This window comes from Pagrus major, chromosome 9, assembly GCF_040436345.1.
Source record: "Pagrus major chromosome 9, Pma_NU_1.0".
NCBI classification, from domain to species: domain Eukaryota; kingdom Metazoa; phylum Chordata; class Actinopteri; order Spariformes; family Sparidae; genus Pagrus; species Pagrus major.
The window spans coordinates 26039485-26059060 of NC_133223.1; the positions used below are offsets into that span (position 1 = coordinate 26039485).

Genomic DNA, 19576 nt, shown 5'->3' on the forward strand with positions numbered 1-19576 from the left:
AGTTGGGCGAGATGTTCAACATGTCACACCAATGGAAGAGCAAATGCAAGGCTGCCTTTCCTGGTATATATTACCATCTAGTGAGGTTTCAACTACTATTCAATGAAGTGTCTCCATTGAAAGTTCTTAATATATACACAGGATAAAGTGTGCATTAATGCTGCAAAACGGTCCTGGTACCAAGGCTAAGTTAGAGCCGTAATACTAACAGAATAGAGCTAGTATCTGTTAATTATTGAAAGCTAATGTGTTATTTTAATATATTAGCTTTCAACATAACATGTTAATTTAAAGATGAGGCTTTTGTGAATGACAGCTTGCTCTTACCTGTTGCCATAATGAACGACTCCCTAATCAGTCTCAAAAAAAAAACCCAAAAACCCTAGGATTATGAGTTTACCGCTCACTCACCTGGTGTGATTGTAGTTGATATCGGAGTGCTCTCCATATCATCCTTAACAGTAACAACACTGATGTTGTACTCCACTCCTGGACTGAGGTTCTCCAGGGTGCAGGAGTTCTGCCCCACCTCCACAAACTCCTCCACACTGTTTCCTTCCTGCCCATTGGTGGGAGTGCACGTCACTTTGTAGCCAGTGATGTCTAAGAGGGAGAGAGTCGGAGAAAGAAAAAAGAAGGAAGGTTTAAAGAGGTAGATTTGTAATGTCTTAAGAGACTGCAGCTCACAAGGACACATAAGAGAGGGATACTATTAAGTTTTATCTTTTCAATATGTTCAGAGTGACTTAATTCTTGTTTTTCATGCACACCTTGGTCTGAAGGTGTGTGTGTACCTGGTGTACTGGCCCCGTTCCACTGGACTACGAGCTCTCCAGTGCCTGGGTTAGACTCCAGGTTGAGATCAGTGGGAGGAGACAGAGCTGAAGACGAACAAGAAAAAGACGAGTCAGAGGAGGAGGAAATGAACAGGAGTAAAAGATAAAGCAAGCAATAACAGTAAAAAAAAAAACAAGAACAAAAGGTGCAAGAGTCAATATTTATTAGTTTATTCTTACGTGTGACAACACGGCGTGTGACTGGTGTTCCCTGCTCGTGGCCGTCTATTACTGGCTGGACGCTGTAGGTGTACTCCACTCCCGGAGTCAGGCCGGAAACGTAAATACTCCCTGAGTCGGAGGTCACGTCTCTGGGGGCTTCTCCGCCCTGACTGGGTCGTACTGTCAGCTGAAAGATGAATGCACACAGTCAGGGAGAGACATGGATCGCGGGTACAGGAGGTAAAGGTCAGAGGTCAATGTTTTCCCAAGAACATGGAGGCCGGCAGAAAATTCTCATCTCTGGTGTGACATATTCTGACCAATCAGATGTACAGCATCCCTGAGGCCTGTGGTTCCCCTGTTATCTAACTCCATGGGGCCAACACTAAACCAAGAATAACTGGAAAGGACTTTCCAAAGCATGCGGAAGGAAATACATATGAAGGCAATCACACAATCCAGTTGTTGAGAAGGACAGAATGGGAAACATGGTCATAATATAATACAAATACATGACATAATATATGTTTTGTATTTGCAGTGAGTGTACCTTGTATCCAATGTGGGGAACTGGAGTCCAGGAGATTACGATTGAGGTGTCCGTCACATCAGTGCTGAAATGAGGAGCGTTGCCCATTGGTGGGGCTACGAACACACAGAGAGTAAAAGAGTCATCAGTTTTTGATCTTTCCACTCAACAATGTCTTTCAAACCATCCATTATGTCCTCTAGTCATCTTAAATGATCGATCTTGATTTCTGAGGGCTCATATCTATTTATTTATTTACTCATTACTAATATTTTGGGATTAAAATGAGCTGATCATTGCCAATATGTTCCCTTGTGAAAATCAGAGTTTCACATGTCACAAATTTTCACTTGTCGGAACAATTATGCAGAATAATAAACCAAACAAAGTCTGAATTACAAGATCACTCTGAGCTCATACACAGTTTACATGCTGCTTGACGTTCGTTTGTACATGCATAAAACACTCACTGGTGGTAAACACAGCCGTCTCTCCTTCACTCAGTGTATTATCTTGCTCCGCGTGTAGCGTGGCAGTGTACTCTGTGTAAGGCTTCAGGTTGAGGAGGGTGTACTGAGTGAGGCGGGAGGGCAGGCGCAGCTGCTTGGGGGTCGAGCCCTCGAGGGTGAGGAAGAGCCGGTAGCCAGTGATTTTGGCACGGGGGGCAAACCACATCATCACAGCACTGTCTTCAGTCACGTTGGTGAAATGGATATCGGTAGGAGCGTCGGGCTCTAGAAAGAGAGACGTCGATAAACATGGTTAGATATGAACAGTTTATAGAATTAAGGTTCTGACGGCCATATTTTTTTAGCTCATTATGTTAAAATCCCATATAATTTTCCCAAGCACGAGGATCTAAATTGCTTTCCACACAGCTGCCAGCTGATTCTTTTGTTTAGTCACATTGTCATCCGTCATACTCACTTGTAGTTTGCTCTCCAATAAGCGGTAAACTTTCCTCTCCATTGTGAATGCTGTAGATGTTGAAGCGGTAAAGCGTTCCAGGCTCCAGGTGTGACACTTCAATGTAGGAGTTTTCAATGACAGGAAGAGTCATCTCCCTCTGCGGAGTACCAGACTCATCAACAGGTACGGCGGTGACCCGGTAGCCTGAGATGTCACCGGCTGGGCCGGACCAGGTCAGAACGATTTTTTTATCTGAAATCTCGAAGAACTGCAGGTCTGTGGGAGAGGAAACTTCATCTGTGGGCAGGGAAAAAAATCAACAAGTTAGCATTAAAGTTTTTCATTTTGAATAACATTTGGTCACAATTATTTAAATGAATCCCAGAAGATTCACAAGAACATTGCTTTGACAGAACCACAAGCGTTTATGTATTAAACAGCAGATATCGTGTCCACATGTGGTATCCTATTCATTCCAGAGAAAGCTGCTCCCTCAGTGCATATGTGTACCCATGATGCATGTGTGCATTAATGTCTTTCCCTGTCTCGAGCGTCAGGAAACATGCTTCTGAGAAGATTTATATCAGTGCTGATTTAGGCTAAATTCCAACTGTGAATGACGTCTGTTCTCTCATTGAATAACTGGAATAACTCTTATGCAGCTGTTGGAAATAAAGTTGAATGCGTGGAGAAACAGGTCATTTACGAGGGAATTACTTGCAACAATAATAAATGCAAGCTCAGATAAGAGTAGGTTGTTAAGATGCTGCAGGATATTAGTCACACTTTTAGTCCTTTGCTGTTAGACAGATAAGTTGATGGCTTTTATAACCTTAAAAACAGACTTTAAAATGGGAAATTATCTGCTAAACAAGGTAATGTTTGGGGAAATTTAATTTAAATGCATCTCAAGATAATTCCATGACATCACGGATGTGTTTCTATCTCGCCGCAGATTTAAAACCTAATTTAAAAATAAAGCCTTTCATACGTCATTGAATACCTTTGCAAAAAACAAACACTATAATTTTATGCGTTTATGTTGCACATCATCAAAACACATCAAGTGCGCAACCAGGTTAACAGAATTTGTGCAAACAAAGTGCCAAACCATTACACTGCTTCATATTTCGGACAGACTGGATGGCAGAACACACACAAATGTCTTTAATTAGGTAAAGTAATGAGTAAACAGAGCTGTCTGGGCTGTGCATCAACCTTCTGTCAAGTGTGTATCTGATGATTATATGATAATGTATCATCTGACATGAGCTCTAAACAACCGATCCAGTGGCGAGTGCAGCTCAGATCACTTTTCATGTGTAGACTTAGTCCATTTGGAATAGCGTTCGTCTGCCAGAGAAAAAGGGGCTTTTCCTGTCTGTCTAAAGATGGCAGAAGCAAACTCTCAACTAGGTCACAAATCTTTATTCCAACACACAAACACACACTATACTCCAGCATCTGCTAAACTGGCCCAACAGCACGTTCGACCTGGCAGCCTGAAAAGTTTTACATAACTCCAGTCGAGCAGAATAAGAGTGCAACAGCTGTGAACTCAATGACTTCACTTTCCACTGGCAAACTCCTCACTTCTAGTATTGAGAATTGAAAACGTCTACATAAATCATTAAGTAGGCCACAGGATGACTTGCAGGTTGATTGTGGAGGATGCTCTCATGACGACAGTAATAAGTAAAATTCAGGAGAATCGGAGCAGAGCGGCTGGGCACAGGATCAAATGATGATATTTAAGGGTTGAAATAACCGGAGATGCAGATTTTTGGTCACTGCACACCGACTCCTGGTGCCAAAGGAAACGAGGGACAGACTTTCCCATTGCGTATTAATCTCTACCCTGTGAAAGCACCATATACTATGAAAATGATTAGAACCCGATGATTACCTGGCAGCGGATCTCCAGAGGTGTTGACCTGTAAAAAGATAGGCTCACTCTCCAGGCTGTCCTCCACAGCGTAGATGCTAATGTTATACATCCTTCCAGGTCGGAGGTCACTCAGAGTCACAGATGTTGCCGTGTCGGGGAGATTCAGCTCTGTGCTTTCACCCTCTACTGATGGTGTATAGACGACGCGATAACCTGCGCAGATGAACAGATGGCAGAGGTTCAAAATAGCAGCATAATGTGTGATTAAATTTTGATTGTGAGTGACAGTATTGTCATAACATACCAGTGATGGGAGCCAGTGGTTTGTCCCAGCTGATCACAATGGAAGAATCTCCAACATCCTCCACTTCGTGCTCAACAGGAGCATCAGGTGCTGTGGAAGAAAAAGGGTGAGAGTGTGAGATGGAAAATTACAATGACAGCTTTTTCTTACAGGATCACTTGATTTGTAGTCACTGGCACATGTTCATTGGACTGCTTGCAAAACAGTATTTCAGTCGAGCAGCTCTACTTTTTGTGCCTTAAATGAAAATGTGAAGGAAGATCACAGAGAGATGGAAATATTAAATGACAGACAGTGTGTGTATGTCTCTACTAACCAGTGGTCTGTGAAGTAGTGAGAATGAGGTTGTCCTCTCCAGTATCTGTAACCTCATAGACGTTTACAGTGTACTTCCTCCCAGGTAGAAGCTCAGCAATGTTCACTGAGGTAGTTGTACGGGGCAAGTCTGATAGGAAAAGAAAAAACTGTATTAACACACTTGATTTCATAGCTCTGAATATTTTAAAGGAGCTAACTGAAGGCTTTTTAAAGGGACAGTTCACCCCTAAATCACAAGAGTTTTGGAAATATTGGCCGAAGAGATGTCGGCCGTCTCTCGAATATAATCAAACTAGATGGCACACGATTTGAAAAACTCAACAGCGATGTCTCTTTCCCAAAAAATATGACTCGGTTACTTAAAATAATCCCAAAACCATCTTGTGATCTGTTTCATGTCGGATCTACATGACCGCCAACTGCATCATTGCACCTCTTGTCCATGAGTAGATGCACGCTTCCTATAGTTCCTACATGAAGCTGCTCACAACAAGGTCTGTGGATTATCTTCAGTATCTGGGTCATGGTTTCTGAGGTGCCATCCAGTTTCATTATATCAGAAAAAAGGAGATCTCTTTGGTCGATTTCTCCAAAACTCTGCAACTCACACCAAAACAGTCTTCATTGCTAAATAGCAGGTAGGAGGAAAACTATGTATTTGTGATTTGGAGGAGTGAACTGCACTTTAATCTCTGACAAATAAATAGAACTGTCATATTTTGCAATTACGTCAAATTACAATGCACCATTCCACTACTAAACCCTTGTTTGTATACGTGTACATCCGCACTTACCTAGCACCATGGGTTGTCCAGTGCCCTGTCCCTGCTCATTGAGCTCATACTCTACTCTGAAGCCAGAGACTGTGTCGGAGGCGGAGACCCAGGAGATGACAAAGCTGCTGGAGGTAATTTCAGTCACCGACTCTGAGATGTCAACCACAGGCGGAGGCTGGGTGGTCTCGCCTTGTGAAGTAGCCACTACAGGAGAAACAGAGATGGAAAATAAAAGAGTTGGCTTCTCGCTGCCTATGAAGTCAGAACTGGCAGCAACTGACCAGGATAATCTGAGAAAGAGCTTTTTATGTTTCAGTGAGGAATTCCTGGTTTAGAAAGGCACAAAACAATTACAATTTCTTGATGCTGCAAGCACTTTTTTCTTCAGTATCATCTTTCATATTTTGTATTTTTTATACTGGGGACAGTTGGATAGAATTAAACAAAGTCATATGTGTAGAGAAAGGAGCCAAATAAGCTGCTTCCTTCATATCAATACTGTTGGTTAAGCAGTGATGCAGCACTGACATCTGTCAACTCCCACAACTCACATGATCCATAATTGGTGGTAAAATCGAAGCGTGTGAGCTCTTGGCGTCCAAACCGCAGCACGCTGATGAGCTGACCCTCGTATGTGATGCCTGGCTTCAGACCAGAGATGGTGTAGGAGTTAAGATGGCCAGGAATCAACACCTCTCTCCACGGGTTCTGGGTGTTTTTCTGTAAAATGTGATTGAGAATGTCAATGGCAAGCATGCAGATCAGGAGCTGAATGTTAGATAATGTCAGTCGACACCAGCGTCAGGTCCAGCGGAGATGAGAAGAAGAAAACTCACCACTCTCCATTTGAGGATGTACCGGGTGATGTGAGCAGACTGTGGGGCATTCCACTGAATAGGGTGGGAGTTGGGTTGGTTTCCAGTTTCCGTGATGATTACCTGGACAGGACGGTTACCACCTGAGAGAAAGAGAAGAAAGACAGAGGGGTAAGCAGTTAATTATAAAAATCATCATAATGTGTTACAGTGCACAGATGTTAAAGGATAAAGGCGGCGTTTTCAGCCTATCAAATATCAAATATCTTTTGTCAGTCTTTAGCTTTGACAAGCAGACATTAAATCTACGGTGTCGACACACTGGCTCTTCAACAGAGACATTTCATAAACGTAACAGTGCGTAGTGCAGTGCAGTGAGTGTGCAGCAGGATTTTCCTGAACAGAACACAGACAGAGGGAGGAAAAAGTATCACGTCCCTGAGAGATTCCAGCCCAGATTTCAACAGCTGGAGGGGAGAAAACTTTTACTCGACTGTCTCTACTCTTTAACCCTCTATACTTCAACATGTTTTCTCAAAGAGAACGCATTTACAGGATATTTTACACATCATAAGTGCAAATATAGTAGGCCATTAGAGATTGTTTACCATATTAATGCTCTTAATTGCCTCCACCAAGGAGCTCATGTTTTAATCAGTGTCCGTTTGTTTGTTGGTTTGTCAGTAAGATTACACAAAAACTACTAAATCAATTTCCATGAAACTTGGTTTAGTAGTTTTAGTAGTTTTGGATGATTGGTCTCGGCCCAGAATCAATCACATTAACTTTTAGTGTGGATCCAGATCAATCCAGGACGGATCTAGGAATTTTTTTCTCACTTTCTCAAACGTTGTGAGATTTCTCAAGAAATAATGCATGGACCTTGACTGTGTTGCTTTTTTCTAGTTCTTTCATGAGCTCTCCTTAAATGCCCTATATCTCAAACCTCCTCTAACATTAGAGGACCAGAAAACATCAGGAAACTCAAGAGAATTTTCAGAATAGCATATTAAAACCAAATACAACCTATTGGGGGAAAAAAATCATGGAAAAAACTTGTATGGTCTCATGATTGCATCAGACAAAAGAGAGTGTTTTACAGCATCACCCGAGGAGAAAAGGATGCTGGAACAACAAAAAATGTTGGAAGCATTACTGGAATTTCTTTCCATCCTACAAACACGGCTTTTGATGCTTAACTGAACTCCTCAAGTCTTGCTACACGCTGCAGAACAACATGTAACAGCTGTCCCACGTTTATCCTCGTCCGTTGGATTCTTTGGAAAACCTCCGACTTCTGTATTGTGTCATTACCACATCTGACAGCACACTGGATAAACTGGGGTTATTGCAAAAAGAGGCTTAAGTATACCAATTTATCAGTCAGCGCATGGAATATTACAAGTTGAATATCAAAGGCTTAGCAGGTTTGTAGATACATAAGGAGAAAAACGACCTCAGCAGAAGCTCAAAATTGCAGTATCTTTACAGCTTCGGAAATGAGAAAGGGTATCAAGTCATCTTTAATGCAAACAGAAGTCATGTGGCGAGCAGACTCCTGACATGAGCTGTGCTGATAGAAACTGGTAGCTTCTATAAAGAACTGAGGTTTTCTAACCACTTTTCCAAATAGCAGACCTGTAATCTAAGTTTCTGAGCAAGTGGCTCGGTTAACCAGAAGTTGCAAGCAGATACACAAACCTCAAAAACAATCTGGGACCTATTACTGCCTATTACAGACCCACAGGCCACTGGCGAGGGTAAGGGTTACATAGAATCAGATGTGGGGACGTGCATGAAAAACGGATGCACACTTGTAGCGGATATACTGCATGTACATGCACGCATAGCGCACACACATGCTTCTTCACATCCCCCCTTTACTTTGTACGCATAGTCACAACATTTCATACTGGATACAGACATGCACAGTAGCGTGGCGGTGATAAGAACCACAGTAAAGGGGAGTAATGTTGAGTCATCCGAACAATAAGAAAAGCCCCAAAAGATTAACTCGACCCCAGACAAGGAGAGATTAAACGCAGACGGCAGAAAAGAAAACAACATTTTGTTAGAAGATCTTATCTCATGTAGTGATAAATCTCAGACTTGTGAAAACCCTTAAAAAAAATCCCTCCCCTGGGTTTTCCATTTTTACCTTTTATGGTGTTTTACTCAGTAAGCCAACTGACTTGGAGTCTGGATTTGCCTCTTGCTGCCCTTAAATCTTAGCACGCTGTATTTTGTATGCCTAGACACACACACAGTTCACAGCTGGTTGCTATTACAGCCACTTACGGCGAAATACTGCCCTACATTTTGTGTCTCTCGTCAACCTGCTTCACACACAGAGCAAACAAGTAACAGTTCAAATGTTCCTCTACGTAAGACCTGTCCAACCTGATGTTCCATTACCACAGCTTCACAGCTTCACTTGGAGCTGTACTGACATATTTATGCATGATAAATGTTTTCCTCTTAAAAATAGCAAAAAAACACCACAGAAGCCAATCACACTGCGCATGTGCTTCACGATTTTTCAACCAAGAACGAGGGGGAACAACATTACAAGCTGTTTTATATTCAGGGAACACAAGAAGCTAAGGAGAGCTGCAGAGAAATGCTTTACAACCCTGACAAATGGGAAAGTCCAGAAAGAAAGCTGCCTGATACTTTGAACAAATTGCACACTGGGTAGCAAAACCTGGTCATTTGTAATCACAAAGGAGGCAGGATGTTAACAAGTGAACAACAAAGCCTGCGAAGGGACGTAGACCACTGCAGGAGAAATCTTAAAGTCAAGACAAAACTCTGAGAAAGATCTCGTTGTGCTATCTACAAGTCATCATGAATGAGGTAACTTAACTATCATGGCTACGTAATACTCTGCAGTGAAGCATGACTTCCTTCGAGATGGTCCTTCCTAAAGGCTACAACTCTAAGACACGAGATTAACGTTTAAGTGATTGCTTAAATCCACAAAATTGAAAACTGTTGTTAAATTGGGCTTTTAGGGTGTGTGTTTGGGTAGGTGTGTGCGCGTCAGGTTTGGGGAGGGGGGGTGTATACACACACACGTGTGGTGTGGTGTTTTGTACAGCTGTGGCAACAGCACAGGGGATGTACCACATCAGCAAGAACAAAGGCTCATAGTGGGGGGTGAATCTGTAAAAGAGGAAATCACACCCCCTCCCGTTTCTGCCTGTTTCACATCAAAGTCAAGAGTCTCGTTTTGGAGGTGACTTGAACAAACATTTAGCTGCTGTGAACATTTTGTCCAGTCATTAGCTGAAACTACAACAGTTTTAATACGGTCATTTACCTTGATAACTCTGTTAAAGCCCCAAATGCTCCATCAACTCACTATGACAGATGTCAGTTTCTACTTTCTGGAGAAGCTTGTATCGGACAAACTAAAGACCAATGCCTTATTCTGGATGATCTTCCAACTTAAAGAATGAATAAATACCTGTTAACTCCATCTCCTCTATCACACTGATCCAAATATCATATAAAAATCCAATATTCTGATCAAACAGACAAAACATCGTACCAGGGTAGGACTGCTGGGGCTCGCAGCTGAGTTCTCCAATCCCATTGCCGTAGCAGTAGCACTTGTACATGATCCCATGGATGACTTTATCCCAAGACTCTCCGATCTGATAGAAGGCTCTCGTCTCCGGCTCCTGGCACTGGTCTGAGGGCAGAGTCACATAAAACCAGGTGATGCAACAGGCATAAGGAATGCATATCTTTGCTAGAGAGCTTGTTGAGCCAACCACATAAATATACAGCATTATTGCACCAGATAATAATTGTGTAGCTTGCGTACAGATTACTCTCTAAACTCACCAATGGCGTCACACTTCCAGCGGCCACGTCCCTGTCCAAAGCAGGTGCAGTTCATGGTGTAGCCTTCCTCGTGTTGTTTGGTGAAGGTTTGGTTCACCTCATAGGTCAGACCATCCACGATACACTGGTCTGCAGTGGACACACAAACACAAGGATATAAAGGACGTCTTTTCACATCTGCTCTTCTGAACTGTGTGTGTCTGTGTGTCTGTGTGTGTGATGCAGGTGCAACTGAAGCCCCATAAAGTGCAGGTGTGCAGGCTCATTTTTCACCTTTTGGCAGGTGAGTGATTAAATCACACGTGACCTTTCACCTCTTCACTCAGAGAAGTCTAATTATTACCACACACAGAGGAAGGAGGGGTGATTGAGAGCAGTGTTTAGTGTTATTCTGTCTTGTGCTGACACACACACACACACACACACACACACACACACACACCTTTAAGCTGGGAGTAAGCGACACAACTCCATTCTCCTCGGCCGTTGCCGACGCAGGTACATCTCATCATGTGGCCCAGGACATCGTGCCGTTTGTCCCACTGGTCTCCCACGCGGTACATCACTCCATCATTGGTCGTACAGACCTCTTCATGAGCTACAACACACAGGACAAAGCCAGTTACACAATCATACCCTGATATGTTAGTTTAACTAAATTAATTCATCAGAGAAAACCTGGAACAAACCTGCACGATTTCAGTTGAAAGCACCAAACCAAACAAACTAATCAGATGCACAGGCAGGCATCCAAAACACATCATTACGAGAGCATTAACAGCCTCGAGATAAAAACTAAACACAAACACACTATAATGAACGATCCCCCTTGGAGATCACTCAACCCTACAATTACTACATGAGGCCGTAGAGGATACATCCACCGCAGAACACCTGCGCCCGTCGGAAAGAAGATTTTCCAGGATTAAAATAGCCAGAAACAGCTGTCTGGTGTCCTTGCGAGTATGAATGACTGTGTGTGTTCACCATATGTTCTCCGCTAATTAAAAGACTGAGTATCGGGAAAGATAGAAAGTTTGTGAAGGTGGACAGGCAGGCAGAGACCTGCACCTGTGTGAAGTTTACATGTGTGAAAGGGAAAGAAAGTGCTTCTGCAACTTCTCTACGATGAGACCATGTATCTTCACTGCACGCCTGGTGTCATAACTTCAGGAGTAAGTTGTTGAACAGATGTTCTTTACATTACCGGATATTTTAGTGCCGATTCGAGGCTGTTTTGTGGAGATAAAGGGCAGATCTGCTGTCTTGAGGCCCGGCCTGGACTTTTATATGCCAGGTTGAGTAAAGACTCCTTGGACTTGGTTTGGTGGGTGTGTGCTAAGGCTATGGCCGGGGCAGAAATGCAGGGCCTGGAGCTTTTTTAGCACAAAGTATGTCAAGTACCTGGGCGGTGGTTTGAGAACGCCTGGGGCTCAAGCTAATTAAGGCATTTAAATGATGAGAGCAATGCTACCCTATGGAAGTTCAAGCTAATATTCCTCAAAGCAAAAAGGGTTATCCGAGGTCTGAATTGTATTTGGCCTCAACGCAACCTTCTTTTAAAGGACCTACAATCAATCTACATTTTTCTTTCTTTAAACTCAATCCACCACCACTTAACGACTGGTTAAATGAGACTGAAAGATGATATTTCAAACTTAAGTGGCTGTTTGGACACTGCAGCCCACAGCCACAGCCAAGAGAGCTACAATAATCTCATCCAGGCAAAACAGATCCATAACTACCTGATAGTTTGTCAGGAGACAAATGGAGATGCAGAGGAAAAAGACTTATAGCCGACATTTTGGGTTTTCTTGCGAATTGGGAACTTCACCTGATTTTGAAGAGGAACTGATATACGACTAATTATGGACATAAAGTTAAACGTCGCAGTTTGCAAAATGGAGATGTGCCTTGGATGTGGGCTCACAGCTGGACGCCGCTGCCCTATCAACACGTGGCAGACACCAGATTAGCCAGATCCTCCTCCACCAGCCACAGGTGGAGGCGGAGAAAGGGCTCCAGACTATTACTGCCCTTTAAATGCCGCCATTAACATCTCAAGTACCATGTTTGTTTTGACAATCCCTGTGAAGTCATTAATGTCAATATCAAAGACCCCCCGCTGCTCCGACTGCTGGACCCAGTTCAACACAGACAACCCGCTCCGACACCGGCTGAAGGGCAGGAACGCCGTAATGTCCCTCTTTAAATCTTTGACACGGTCTTTTAACAACAGGGTGTCGGCCCAAAGGTGGGTCGCGGGAATGAAGTGAGCATATGAAGAAGTTCTTACGAAGTTTATTATCTCAGCTCTCGCTGTTTACGTTTTAAATTCATCATAAAAAAGGGGGTTACTATTCAAGGCTGTCTGCAGGAGCATCTGCCAGCTTTGACTCTGCCCTGCTGTGTGCAGATGTTTAAACAAGCTTCAAGTATCTTAACTTCTTTGAAGAATCTGTCTTTCACGCTGCATAAAATACAAAAGATAAACTCTTATGAGATAAAATAAATCCAGCACTCTATCAATCTTACAATACAAACACTGCTTTATCTCAGATAAGTCCTGTATGTGTACCGTCCACATTTTACCGCCTGCTGCCAAACAGACTATTTCATCTTCTACTCTGAAGTCTCCTTTGAAGAAGGATGTTTGTTTAAATAAGAGATACAATTTCTTCCTATTTGCACATATTAATTCATAATGTCACCACAGCTGACTGCTTAGATCTTATATACACAATAAATTCAAGCAGAGTCTGGGACAAACCTCAGGCTTCACCTACGATTAAAAGGCAGTTTGGATCCCTGGCTTTGGCATCTACTTCAAGCTTTAACTTGCTGTAAGTACCTGACATGATTATGTGGTTTTAAAGGCTCATTTCAACACACATTAGCTCTGATACCTAAATAAGTTCCCTGGATTGTGAACTCCTCGTTGGCATCATCATTACCATTGATGCAGGGTCATTGACCCCCTGGTGTTTCACTGGCTTCAGCCTCTTTTGTTATGGAGACCTCACTAACACCCACACAACACAACAACACAAGGCAACAGTGACTTCAATGTGAATTTGGCGATGCTATAAATAAAAAGGTGTGAGAAGCGTAGATTAGATTTTGTCTGTGTCATCAGACCCGACTCCTTTCTGACATCACGCTGATAATAGCTTTTATGCTAATTTAAAAAGGCTAACATCTTTTTTTATTGTCAGTGAATGCTCTTAATGAAAAGGCCGTGTTAACTCTTTGATTCAGACTGGGCGGAGATACACTGTCGTTAAGACGGGGAGGGACATTGCAATTAGCCGTGCTAATCACGTTAGTGGCCCCCGTGGCTAGCAAACTTCTGAGCTGATCCGCAGCCGGCCAGTGAGCCAGGCTGTTAACAGTAATGCAAATAAAAACATGTTGTAGTTATTTTGTCACATCTCACACACACAAACACACACACAGACTTACCAGCCATGGGGCAGAACCCGAAACGCTGCTCGTCATCATAGTTAGTTGTGGTGCCGCACCATTTCATGCCATCTCTGCGTCCCTCTGCGGTACAGTCGGTGTAGTTTCGGCCATTGTAGAGGAAGGGGAACTGGCACAGAGCACCTTTAGAATTACCGCCGCGTGTTGCCACCATTACTGTTAAAAGAAAACCACGAAAACCACATGAATTGGTGTCAGACTAGTACCTAGCTTAAATGTAGCTAGTTTTTAATAGAAATATTGACTAGTTTAGCTAACAGTGATATTACATTAGTCATCTAACTTTCTGTATAATCTTCAACATTGACAGCAGAGCCTACATAAGAAATAAAAAATAAAAAAAACACTTAATGTTACTGTTGACAACTCTGCACTTTAGCTCTTTAAGCTAAAGTTAGGTTTTTTTAATAAAGATACTCACTAGTTTAGCTCTCATTGATATTACATTAATCAAATACTTTGCTGTATAACTTTCAAAAATAAAAACATTGATAACAACGTAACAAAACTTTTAATACCTGTACCTCAATGTTAACGACTCTGCACTTTAGCTCTTTAAGCTAACATTAGCTCCACAGTCTGACAGAACAAGCTAGCTCACCAGGGCTCAACTCTGAGCTTTTAAGGTTTTGTTCTTAAAACAGCTATGTCACGTGTTCAAGTTTACAACCTGTTTGGTTAGCTGCCTTTTTTTCTATGCTAGATGCTAGCTAACATCACCTGAAACTGACATTAGGTGTTAAGCTGGATTGTTTTTCTGTTGGTCTCTATGAACAGAATGTCAGAGTTATATACACAGTTTTGTCAAACCAGTACGTGCAGAGCATATTAATCAAACAACAGCCAAGAGCTTCAAACAGTCATTAAATTAGCTACAGCTGCGCTCATTTCCCATCTGCTCACCATTCTTCTCTGTGCAGAAAGAATATTTCTGGTCCGTCTCGAAGTCAGAGGAGGTGGAGCACCAGAGCTGTCCATCGCTGCGTCCATCAGAGATACAGGAGTGGTACGTCTTCCCCTTGTAGACGAAGGGAAACACGCAGGGCTGACCACCAGAGTTGCCACCGTAGACCGGAGCTGGTCCGTCTGCGTGAAGGCGGGAAAACAGACCACATGAACGTGTTGCATTCAAGTGATTCTCTAATAACATTTGTACTTTGATGCTGTGAGTTTGTTACAACGAGATAACATCTCTTACCCCACTGTTCACAGCTGACTCCATTGCCGAGACAGGTACAGATCATCTGTTTGGTCCCCTGGTTCTTAATCCAGCGCTGGCCGATGAAGTACGACAGGCCCGTATCCGTCCGACAGGGTCCCTCCTGGGGGAGCTCGGGCACAGTGGCGGGCTGGTAGACGGCGGGCTGGATGTTGGTGATCACACGGGAGCCGGTGCCTGAAAAAGTAACGATGGATTCAGGTCAGGGGAGCAAATTACTGATGATAATGTAGCTTTTGATGACTTCTTCTGCTAAAATAAAAGTTTCCATTTGAGTTTTTTACTGTCCCTGTGTCACGGCGAGCACATGTTTCTGTCTCACACCCAATAATCACTTCAAACCACATCTCTCCCGCTAACTTTCCCCATGTGTCGTCTCTCCCTCTTCGTATCCCCGTTGCCCTCTTCTCTCTCTCATGAGGTCATGATCACGAGTTACAAGAGACGTCTTTCTCACGTCAACACTTGGACAATTGGACACTTCTTATCTCTCCCTCCTCACGGCATCTGTCTCTGGTATACATTCTTCTCTCCACACAGAGAGGGGGAAAAAAGGGGGAGAGAGGGATATTATCATTTCTCACCCAGGCCAGTGGTGTGAAGTGAAGCATGTCGCTCACACTTCCACTCCCCTCGGCCGTTGCCTGTGCACAGACACTGGAGCATGTGGCCTTGGGCGTCTGTTTTGGTCCAGGTATCTCCGATGCGGTAGGAGGACAAGGTATCCTGGTCGTTGCAGCGATCTAGGAGAGAAAATGAAACTCAGAGTAAGAAAATGTGACCTCTTTGGCACAAATTTTGATGAGGGAAACATTGTGAAATGTGTCGAGGTCTGTGACTCTGTGGGGACCGACTCCTCCTGGCCACCAGCTGTTTCCCTGTTTGAAATACGATGACAACTCGCTGAACACAAGCATGATAACAGTTTACTGATGAACTCCGCTACAGGATTGTCAGGCAAGGGCCACCCTGAAAGTCTTGCATGTGACACAACAGGGAAAAGAAACATTCATCTGTATCTGTTACATCAGCCAGCATCATTAAGGATGTAAGTAACGGCTCTAATTGGAAACACAACCGGTAAACATTTCCTCCACAGCCTGTTAAAATCCACAAGCTTCCCTCTGCCTTTCAGTTCTGAGAGGATATCTGCATGGCATTCGACACAGCAGAGTTTCAGCAGAAAGTTATTCATTTTTTTGCTTGCGTTGCTCTCAATTAACCAGTTTTTCCTTTTTTTTAATGCTCTTGTGCATGTAAAAGATCTTGAAAGTTAAAAAGGTCACAGTCTGCAACAGCAGCTCCTCTTGCCCACAGAAAACACTGCTCCCGAATGCCTCGTCAGTCGTCCCTCCTTTAATTAAAAACTTCACACTACATCACAGTCACATATTTGCATAACTTAAGCCTAGTTGCTAGTTTGGCACATAAAGATTAAATTAAGCACAGCTGCTCTGTTGTTGTTGTTGTTGGCTCAGGCTTGTGTGAGCTGACCAATCAGAGCACACTGGGGGTCCTTAAAGAGACAGGAGCTAAAAACAGAGCGTTTCAGACAGAGGGGGGAACAGTATGAGAAAACTGATGTGAATAAAGGGCTTCTTACTTCTGGAGGTGCATGTGATGCGTCCACTTCCCTCTCCCATACAGGTGCAGTCCACCACCATCCAGCCCTGATACGGCTTCTCCCAGGTCTCCCCGACAACGTAGGATGTTCCCGCCGTGTTGTCATAGCAACGCTCAGCTGCAGAAAACATAGGCATAGAGTATTTATTACATTTTTTCATTAACTGGGTGTAAAACATACAAAATAATGACAATCCAACATCCCAAACTTTCTGGCAAGCTGTCAAAGGATTCATCCTTCAGGATTCAGGATTCAGTGCTGTCATCTGTTAGTCAGCGGCTGTCTGAGTGACTCACCGACAGGTTTGCAGGTCCACTCTCCTTTGCCGTTACCCAAACAGACACACTCCAACATGTAGCCTCCCGTCTCGTGGGGTCTCCTCCAGGTGTCACCGATCTTGTACGAAGCCCCGCCCTCGTGACAGCGGTCTGAGGGTAGGCAGAAGGAAAAGAGGAGATTTTATAGAGAGGCATTAATATGCAAAGAAACACACACACTCAGACGTTTGTCTCATTATCTAAACCACCGAGCTAACTGCTACCAGCTGCGCAGAACCAGTCGCTTATCAGCTGTGGAGAATGTGGAGCTGGCATCATGTCTGGGAAACACAGGAACACATGAGCTTGGATGTGCGGTCTGAGGTTAGATCAGTTAATGAACAAACTTACTGGCAATGGTGCAGCTGATCTTTCCTCTCCCGGACCCGATGCAGGTACAGTCCCAGATCATGTTGTCCTTGGGTCTCTCGTAGGTTTCCCCCACAGTGTAGGACTGCTGGTTGATCTTATCAAAGCACCTTTCCTCTGCTGCAGGGAGAAAACAACGCAAAAAGGTGTGTTTTATGATAAGAAGGAGGGGAATGGAAGGTGGATGGATGTGAGAAACGATGCAAAAGACGAGCTCGTACCTTCAGGTTTGCTTTTGCACTTGATGCCACCGACTCCATTGCAGGTACACACCAGGATGCTGCCCAAATACGGCCGTTCCCACTGGTCGTTAACGGCATAGTAGTGGCCATTTTCTAAACAACCATCTAGAAAGGAGAAAAAAAAGGGGTGAGGACGGAAAAAAAACACAGCTGATGAGACCAGAATCAGACAGCAGGAGGTCGAAAAAACAGCAGCGCCTCCCTTTTGCTCCTTCACCAAAACACACAGTGTAGGGAAAATGTGAGGGAGAGAGAAAAACACACTCCACCCGCACACACACACACACACACGCGCGCACACACACACACACAAACACACACTATACCTGCTTACCATGCCCTTTTTGGAAACACAACCACTGGAAAATGATCCAGCTCTGACCGTAGCTTATAAAAAGGACAAAAGCTTTTCAAGCTAAAATAAGCAAACACTGAACTGGAATAAACATCCTATTGTGCGACAGGACTTCACCCATGTCTGTGAAGTTGATCTGGATGTGTTAACTTGGCTTCAAAGGGGCTGAGCAGTAAATCAGCTGCACACAGTGGAGAATAATATCCACTTTTACTCTCTCGCTCCCCCACCAGGCATGTTCTTTGTTCACATCTCATGACTTCACATGCCAGCAACATCTTTTCTTTTTTTTTTTTTCTTCCAAGTTTAAAATTGAAGCCAAGTGTCTTTTGCATTTCTTTTTTTCTTCTCTCCCCTTCTCCCTGAAGCTTTGATCCTTGGTCTCCACACATGGGTGAAAGTTGAGGAGATCAGGAAAAAAAATGGTTGGGGTTGAGGTTAATCCAGTAGCTCCAGGATTAACAGAGAGATTACAGATTTATGTGTCTTTTATCACCCTAATACACAAGAAATTACCTTAACTATGGTGATCCAAATTGTTTAAATCGCAGAAAACACAAGACTACATGAACACGATCTGAACAGATGTGTCCTGTTAGATTTGACATATTTCTCTAAAAAATATGACAAAAAAATAGAAATTAAGTGCAAAATCATCTTTCCAACTCTCTGTTGTCCTCCAAGTGACCTCTGCTGGCCCCACATAGAGAAATCAAACTTGTGACTAATAACTTAGAGAAAAAAAACTCACCCTGAGAAACTGAGGAGACGTGATGCTGCTGCGATTGTCGCCGGTCCCTGTTCGTTACTCTGGGCATGCAGTTCACCGCGCTCCCGATGCAGAGCGCAACCAGCACCCTGGCTATGGTGCTGCCGGTCATCCTGTCTTTTAAAAAAAACGAGCCGCTCACTTCAGTTGTTGCAGATTGTGGTCACCTGTGCGTAAAGGGACTGAGAGACGTCGGGAAACTTCCAGTGCAGTCCTTAGTTCTTGTGCCGCGCACCGATCAGTCCGCTCCTCTCCAGTGTGCGGCCCCAGTGTGCAGGTTACCAGGCTGGGGGAGTGATTTATCTGGGCATGGCTTACATTGAGCCTGGAGGAGGAGGAGGGAGGTCCAACAAAAGAGACCCGACTACCCACGCAGCCTGCAGCACGTTGAAGTGCGGCAGACAAGTTTTTTTTTTTTTTTTTTTTTTTTTTCGAAACTTGCGCAAATGTAATCTCATAAACTTCTTCTTCTTCTAACTGGTTTCTGTTTTACTGTGAGGTAAGACAGCCGGTCGTGTCTCCATGCAACCTGCAACACGGAGGTAAACAAACTTATAATAACTGAGAAATCATGATTCCAAGGCAAACATGATTTTTGGTCCAATCCAATCAGTTTACGCGTTTGGGGGTTTTACAGTTGTCCATTAATCATTTAGTTGATTGAAAGAAAAAACAAATCCCACACTGCTAAGTCTTTTAATCATGCAAACATATCAAACATTTGCCATCCAGCTCTTTTTCTCCTGTGATATCATGACATGTCACACAGGTAGAAAAAAGAAAATCCATCATTAGATATAAAACATAAT

At 43.4% G+C, this 19576-nt stretch overlaps 1 protein-coding gene across 1 annotated transcript in view; it reads right to left on the reverse strand.

Annotated features, from left to right (window-relative positions):
• Window positions 1–18978, reverse strand: part of LOC141002115 (fibronectin-like) — a 29627-nt gene extending 10649 nt beyond the window's left edge. Inside the window, exons 1-24 of the mRNA XM_073473292.1 lie at window positions 18750–18978; window positions 17623–17748; window positions 17384–17521; window positions 17012–17143; window positions 16695–16832; window positions 15676–15834; window positions 15071–15268; window positions 14776–14958; window positions 13852–14028; window positions 10832–10987; window positions 10390–10518; window positions 10091–10234; window positions 6559–6680; window positions 6274–6442; window positions 5741–5926; window positions 4945–5073; window positions 4629–4718; window positions 4343–4537; window positions 2455–2733; window positions 1998–2261; window positions 1549–1643; window positions 1017–1185; window positions 795–881; window positions 412–603 (exon numbers count right to left, since the gene is read on the reverse strand). Of these exons, the coding sequence (XP_073329393.1) occupies window positions 412–603; window positions 795–881; window positions 1017–1185; window positions 1549–1643; window positions 1998–2261; window positions 2455–2733; window positions 4343–4537; window positions 4629–4718; window positions 4945–5073; window positions 5741–5926; window positions 6274–6442; window positions 6559–6680; window positions 10091–10234; window positions 10390–10518; window positions 10832–10987; window positions 13852–14028; window positions 14776–14958; window positions 15071–15268; window positions 15676–15834; window positions 16695–16832; window positions 17012–17143; window positions 17384–17521; window positions 17623–17748; window positions 18750–18879 (3787 nt within the window). The 5' untranslated portion in view covers window positions 18880–18978. The remainder of the gene's footprint in view (window positions 1–411; window positions 604–794; window positions 882–1016; window positions 1186–1548; window positions 1644–1997; window positions 2262–2454; window positions 2734–4342; window positions 4538–4628; window positions 4719–4944; window positions 5074–5740; window positions 5927–6273; window positions 6443–6558; window positions 6681–10090; window positions 10235–10389; window positions 10519–10831; window positions 10988–13851; window positions 14029–14775; window positions 14959–15070; window positions 15269–15675; window positions 15835–16694; window positions 16833–17011; window positions 17144–17383; window positions 17522–17622; window positions 17749–18749) is intronic.
• Between the last annotated feature and the right edge of the window lie 598 nt (window positions 18979–19576).